This window comes from Echinops telfairi, unplaced genomic scaffold (assembly GCF_000313985.2).
Source record: "Echinops telfairi isolate 266 unplaced genomic scaffold, ASM31398v2 ScPeMD7_3509;HRSCAF=4178, whole genome shotgun sequence".
Classification (NCBI taxonomy): Eukaryota; Metazoa; Chordata; class Mammalia; order Afrosoricida; family Tenrecidae; genus Echinops; species Echinops telfairi.
In genome coordinates, this window is record NW_022107407.1 from 10106828 (window position 1) to 10114322 (window position 7495).

Below are 7495 nucleotides of genomic sequence, written 5' to 3' on the forward strand. Positions count from 1 at the left end.
TCCCAAAGTCCACCCTCATCATTCCCTGGGGATCTTGCTGCTCCCCTCCCCTGCTGTTCCGCTGCACTCCCCCAGTGCTTTGCCTCAGTGTAGCGTGATCAGATCGGGTGCAATTCCCACACTGTGTCTCTGATGGACACAACCTTACTTGCTGAAAACTAAGGACAACTTGAAGTACTTGCTGATTAAGATCAAGCATTGCAGTCATCCGTATTGATTACAATTCAATGTAAAGATCGTAAAAATCCTTCCAACTGGACCAATAAGTAACATCAATGTAAACAGAGAAAAGATTGAATTTGTCAAGAATGTCGTCTCACTTGAATCCATAATCAATGCTCATGGAAGCAGTTGTCAAGAGATCAAGTGGCACATCCATTGGGTAAATCTGCCCCACCAGACCTCTAAAGAGTTGAAAAGTATGCATGTTACTTTGAGGACTAAGGGTTGCCTGACCCAAGACAGGGTGTTTTCAATTGTCTCATAAGAATTCCAAAGCTTGACAATAAATAAGAAAGACTGAAGAATCATCTGTGCATTTCAACTATGGTGTTAATGAAGAATATGGAAAGTACCACGGACTTCTAAGAGAACAAATAGATCTGACTTGGTAGAGGTACAGCCAGAATGCTCCATAGAGGCAAGGATGGCAAGAGTTCACCTCACATACTTTGGAAGTAGATGCTCAAAGAGACATATTGACATAGTGGCTGCAACAATGGGCTTAAACATAAGAACAATTGTGAGGCTGGCACAAAGCCAGATGGTCTTTCCTTCTGTTGTAAATAGGATCACTATGAGTTGGAAGCAACTGGACAGCACCTAACAACAACATTGACTTCCCTGAGAACTCTCGTGGTGCATTTGTTATGCAAGAGGCTGCCAGTCACAGGGTCAGCTGTTGGAAACCACCAGCCCCTTCTTGAGAGAAAGATAGCGCTTTCTACTCCCACAGTTAGTCTTGGAAACCCACAGGGGCAGTCCTACCCTGTCCTTATGAGTCTGATTGACTCATTGGCAGTGAGTTCTTCATTGTTTAGTAACATCCCAAGTAAATCTCCATAATTGTGTTTTGTCGGTGAGTTCTGTGTGGCCACTGCCACAAACTATCAAACCCAGCATAGAAGTAGAGGAAGAGTTTGTCAGATCGATAAAGAAGGATGGAATTGGAGGCATGTCTGATTTCTGCACCCTGGCAATAGAAAGCCTAGGAGATCAAATATGGTCACTCCCATAGTTTTTACTGCAGAATGAGTTAAGAAAGTTTGTCCCCTAGGTGGCTAGTAATCTGAAGCCTCCATCTATCCCATCTACCTTCCCTCTCTTTGACCTTTGTCTCCTGAGCTCTTTTCTAACTCTTGATCAAATATACTTCACTTCTCTCTGGGCACATCACAACACCCTGTTGCTTAAAGATAGATTTCCCTCTGGGGAGGAACACAGAGATGCTATAGACCAGGTCAAGAATACACTCCTTGATTCTCACTCAATCCACAATGTGTTTGTTTATTCATATATGTGTAGAAGATGGAAAGACACTATTCGCTTATAGTGAGAAAATCGACTAGCATTAATAAATATCTATCAACAGCCTTTCTAAAAGTTTATAATTCTACTTCCAGAAATTTATTCTAAGGAAATATTCAGAGCTAAGTATAGACAATGTAAGTTTCCAAAAAAATCTAAATATCAAGGGGAAGAAAGCAGTCCCCAAGAAAGGGCACAACAATAAAAGATAAATACAAATTACTTTTAAGCACATGGGGGAAAATGATCTTACCACATTCATAATAAGAGAAAAACAAGGGAAAGCACATGGGCAAAGCATTTTCCTACAATCAGATTGACAACTTCTATGTCAGCAAGGGTGTGGGGAAGCAGGCATTTTTGTGTATTGCCAGTGAGAGGGTAAATTGATTCAATCTTTTTGGAGGGCAATTTGGCAATATATACCAAAATTCAAATGTACACACATTTTTATCTGGCAATTACACTGCTAGGAATTTATCTCCATACTATGCTCATAAACATAAAAATGACATACGTACAAGGTTATTCACTGCAGCAAATGACTGGGAAAATTTAAATCTCCCATAATAGGAGACCAGTTAGATAAATCATGAAATGCTCATGCTTTGGAACACTAAATCACTGTAAAAAAGGATGAGTAAAATCTTTTATGACTTTGTGTGGAATGAACTCCAAGATACATTGTTTAAAATGAAAGAACAAAATGCAGAAAATATGTATATAATGTAACTATCAAAAGGGGAAGAACAAAATATTATACATTTGCAGGCCAATTCACAAAATGTCTCTGTAAAGACAAATGTTAAGACGAACCATGTTTTCTGTGGGGCAGGGAGCCAGAAGGCTGAAGGACAAGGGTAAAGAGGAGACTGGCACCACAGATCTTTTCACATCTTTTGAAATTTGAGCCATATGAACATGCTATTTATTTTTTTAAACACCAGAAGATATTGTTTAATGTTCTAAGTCAGGTGGATACATCCGTCAAGCCTTTTGAATTATAGACTTCAGGTTAGTAACATAAAGTATATGCAAAAAGTAAAAAAAAACAAAAAACACATATACATCTATGTGATGATATTTATCTGTGTTGTTGCAAGTTTTTGAAGCACATAATCTGGGAGCAACTATTCAATGGAGGATTGGCTAGATCAGGAGTCACCAAACTTTTGAGATGGAAGAGCCAATCCTGAGCCATAAATATATTTTTACAAACAAATGAAATCACTATTATCTAAAAAATATGTATTAGAATTTTTCAATTTGTCTTCGGAGTCACAAGTACATATATGGCTCTCAAGTCACAGTTTACCAATCCCTAGGCTAGATAAATTGCAATATATGAACATATCCTTATAGAATAATGCACATACTGTACCAAAAAAAGCATTTATAGTTCTAATAACTGAAAAAAAATTATAAAATCAGAAAAAAGAAATAGATATTAACGCTAATAGTAACATACCATTTACTGGTTAGATACTTTAGCCAAACCAAAATTATTGCCCTCAGGTCAGTTCCAACTAACAGTGGCCCTATAGAATAGAGAACGGCTTCCACCATAGGGTTTCCAAGGCTGTACATCTTTACAGAATCAGGCTGCCACATCTTTCCCCCCACAGAACAGCTGGTGGGTTTGAACCACTAAACCTTTCAGATAGCAGCTGAGAACTTCAACCATTGTGAAACATGGGCTCACCTATCTTTTCTAAGCCTCAGCACAATCTTATGTGATGGGTAGAATTTTACTACTTAATAATGAGTAAATACATTCAAAGTGTCTAGAGTCAGTTTGAATCCAGGCATTTTTAACTAAACTCTACACTTTTTCTTTTTGCCATATCACCTTCATATTTAGAATATAAGCCCCCTTATAAGATAATTATAATAAGAGCTAAGTCTTACTTAGCACTTGAGAGTGTTAAGTAAGCACTTATTTCATGCTCACAGACATCTTCAATTCTGTGAGTCGTATTTTGCCCATCAATCCTAGATAGGTTAAGTAGCTGCTTCAGGTACTCAGATCATAAGTGGCTGAGCCAGACAGAAGGCGCATCCATGTAGGTAACCACTAAATTATGTCCTGCCTGCCCAAACAAAATTACTTCTTAGACCCACTACAGATTGTAGAAAGGAGCACAAATGAAAGATCACTCTCTGGTGCCTGTTTTACCAGACATACTTGGCTCCTCCTCCCCCCCAGCAGCATTTCTGAGATCTACCTAGAAGTCACACTCTTCCAGAGGAAGAAGCACTTCCTCTCTCAATTTATCCCATTCTCATCTTTTCTTCCCTGCCATTCTTTTTAAAATAATGTTTCCTGTGTTTGGGGTGAAAGTTCACACAATTTTCTTTTTTTTTAATAAATCATTTTACTGGGGGCTCTTACATCTCTTATAACAATACATACATCAGTTGTATCAAGTACATTTGTACATATGTTGCCATCATCATTTCCAAAATATTTTCTTTCAACATGAACCCTTGGTATCAGCTCCTCTTTTGTTCCCATCCCACCCCCTCTCTACAAATCTCATGACCCCTTAATAATTTATAAATTATTTTATTTTCATATTTTATACCATCTAATGTCTCCCTTCACCCATGTTTCTGTTGTTCACTCCCCTGTGGGGGTAGGGGTAGGCGGAGGTATGTTGATCATTGCAATTGGTTGCCCCCTTCTCTCCCTTCTGCCCCTACCTTCCTCCTACCCTCATGGTATCACTACTCTCATTGGTCTTGGGGGGTTATCTGTCCTGGATTCTGTGTGTTGAGAGCTCTTATCAGTATAGGTCATGACAGTAGGGGGAAGGAAGCATTAAAGAACTAGAGGAATGCTGTGTGTTTCATCAGTGATATACTGTACTCTGTCTGGCTTGTCCCTTCCTTGTGACACTTCTGTGAGGGGATGTCCAATTGTCTACAGATGGGCTTTGGGTCTCCATTCTAACCTCCCACATTTGCATCAAAATGGTTGTTTGTTTGTGTGGGGTCTTCTGATGCCTGATACCTGATCCTGTCGACATATCCTGATCACACAGGTTGGTCACACAACTTTCTTACCGCTCTTACAGAAGCTCACTTGGAAGGTATGTAGCTGTTTACAGAACTGAGAGGGTTGAGGAGGAACAGGCCCTCACAGTACCTGAGCGACTACATGTACCTTTTTCTCCCGGAGGACCAACTCTTCCAGGCCGTCCTGGTGAACCTTTCTCTCCCTTTTCTCCAGCGTCCCCTGTGGAAGAAATGACATACATTTAGAGATTAGTGGCCAGGACTACAGGGTTAAATATGAAATAATAAAAATTAGAAAAAAGGAAAGCACTCTTAAAGGTCAACAAACAGACCATGAACTATTGATAGGCTTTTCTTTTTTTTTTTTTTTGTCATCGGTATTTTGTTGTTGCTTTTGATGTTTTATTTTCTTTTCTTCTGTCTTGTTTGTGTGCTTATTATTGTCTCTGCATGTCTAGATAAGATAGGTGGTATAAACAATCAGGAGGAGAAAATGACAGGATTGACGGTTGCAGTGGGGGGGGGCGGGTGTTCATGGGAGAGGGGGAGGCAGGGGGAAGGCAGTGGGTGTTAACAAACCCAGGGACAAGGGAACAACAAGTGATCTAAAATCGATGGCGAGGAGGGTGTAGGAGGCCTGGCAGGGCTTGATCAAGGGCAATGGAACCGAAAGGAATTAGTGAAACCTGAATGAAGGCTGAACATGATATTGGGACAAGAGGAGAGTAAAGGAAATAGAGGAAAGAATTAGGAGGCAAGGGGCATTTACAGAGGTCTAAATACAGGCATGTACGTATGTAAATATATTTATATATGACAACGGGGAAATAGATCTATGTACATGTATGTATAGGTTTAGTATTAAGGTAGCAGATGGACACTGGACCTCTACTCAAGTCCTCCCTCAAGGCAAGAACTGGCATTCCATGATGCCCACCTTTCTGACACAATCACTAAAGATAAAATGGGTGCATAAGCAAATGTGGTGAAGAAAGCTGATGGTGCTTGGATATAAAAATATATAGTGTTTGGGGTCTTAAAGGCATGAAGAAAACAAGCAGCCATCTAGATAAGAAGTAACAAAGCCCACATGGAAGAAGCACACCAGCCTGTGTGATCATAAGGTGTCAATGGGATCAGGCATCAGGCATCAAAGACCCAGAACAACAACAAAAATCACATCAATGTGAATGAGGGGGAGTGCAGAGTGGAGAGCCAAAGTCCTCTGTTGATAATTGGACATCCCCTTACAGAAGGGTCGCAGGGAAGAGACAAGCCAGTCAGGGTGCAGTATAGCACCAATGAAACATACAACTTTCCTCTAGTTCTTTAATGCTTCCTCCCCACCACTATCGTGACCCCAATTCTTTCTTACAAATCTGGCTAGACCAGAGCATGTACACGGGTACAGAAACACAGGGAATCCAGGACAGATAAACCCTCAGGAGCAACAATGAGAGTAGCAATACCAGGAGGGGAAGGGGAAGGGGAAGGTGGGGGCAGAAAGGAGGAACCGATCACAATGACCTGCATATAACCCCCTTCCAAGGGGATGAACAACAGAAAAATGGGTGAAGGGAGACATTGGGCAGTGTAAGATATTAAAAAATAATAATTTATAAATTATCAAGGGTTCATGAGTGTGGGGGGTGGGAGGGAAAAAATGAGGAGCTAATACCAAGGGCACAAGCAGAAAGCAAATATTTTGAAAATGGTGATGGCAACAAATGTACAAATGTGCTTGACACAATGGATGGATGGATGGATGGATTGTGGCGAGGTCTGAGGGGCCGGCCCCAATCCCAACTACGTGGACACCTGCCCCTCCCCCCAGAAGAATTTGTTTTAGAGGACAGCACAACGGCTGCAGCTCAGGGAGAGGGACATGTCTGATCAGAGCACACAGGAGCAAATGAAGGGGGAGGAAGAGAAAGTGGAGTACATTCTGGCCCACCAAACCTTGAGGACAATAGTCCCACTCCAAGCAGCCAATCCACAGAGAAGACCACATAGTAGCCCCACTATGAGACATGACATCCCTCACTGACCCATAGCCCTACAGAGACAACACTGGAGACACAGTGTGGGAATTGTGCCTGATCTGACCCCACCATACCAAGGCAAAACACTAAGGGCATGCAACAGAACAGCAAGGGGAGCAGAGAAAGGAAGTCCCGAGGGAGTACCAAAAATAGACTTTGGGGCCAGGGCATGGCACCCCATCAGACTCAACCAGAAAATACTCCTAAAGGCCAACAAACCGACCTTGAACTAATTATAGGCATTTCTTTGTTGTTGTTGTTGTTGTTGTTGTTGTTCTTTTTTGTTTTCTTTTGTTGTTTTGTTTTGCTCTTTCTTGTTATTGTGCATGTTATTATCTCTGCAGGTCTGTCTAAATAGGATAGTCTGGATGAACAATCTGGAGGAGAAAACAATGGGACCAATGATTCTGGGGGGACATGGGAGAGGGAGAGGTGGGGGGAAAGGAAGTGGTGTTAACAAACCCAGAGACAAGGGAACAACAACTGATCCAAATCGGTGGTGAGGAGGGTGTAGGAGGCCTGGTAGGACTTGATTAAGGGTAATGTAACTGAGAGGAATTATTGAAACCCAAATGAAGGCTGAGCAAGATAGTGGGACAAGAGGAAAGTAAAAGGAAATACAAAATGGACATTTACAGAGGTCTAAATAAAGGCATGTAAATATATTTACATATGAGGATGAGGAAATAAAACTATGTGCATATATTTATAAGTTTAGTATTAAAGTAGCAGATGGACATTGGGCCTTCAATCAAGTACTCCTTCAATGCAAGAACTCTTTGTTCTATTAAACTGGCATTCCAAGATGATCACCTTCCCAACACAATCTCTGAAGACAAAGCAGGTGCATAAGCCAATGTGGTGAAGAAAGCTGATGGTGCCCAGCTGTCAAAAGATACAGCATCTGG

General features: G+C 41.1%; 1 protein-coding gene across 3 annotated transcripts in view; it reads right to left on the reverse strand.

Annotated features, from left to right (window-relative positions):
* COLEC11 (collectin subfamily member 11) overlaps nucleotides 1-7495 on the reverse strand; it is a 109216-nt gene that overhangs the window by 58061 nt on the left and 43660 nt on the right. For all 3 annotated transcript variants that reach the window (XM_004709810.3, XM_045294260.1, XM_045294259.1), the window contains exon 3: nucleotides 4694-4765. In XM_004709810.3, coding sequence (XP_004709867.1) covers nucleotides 4694-4765 — 72 coding nt within the window. The remainder of the gene's footprint in view (nucleotides 1-4693; nucleotides 4766-7495) is intronic.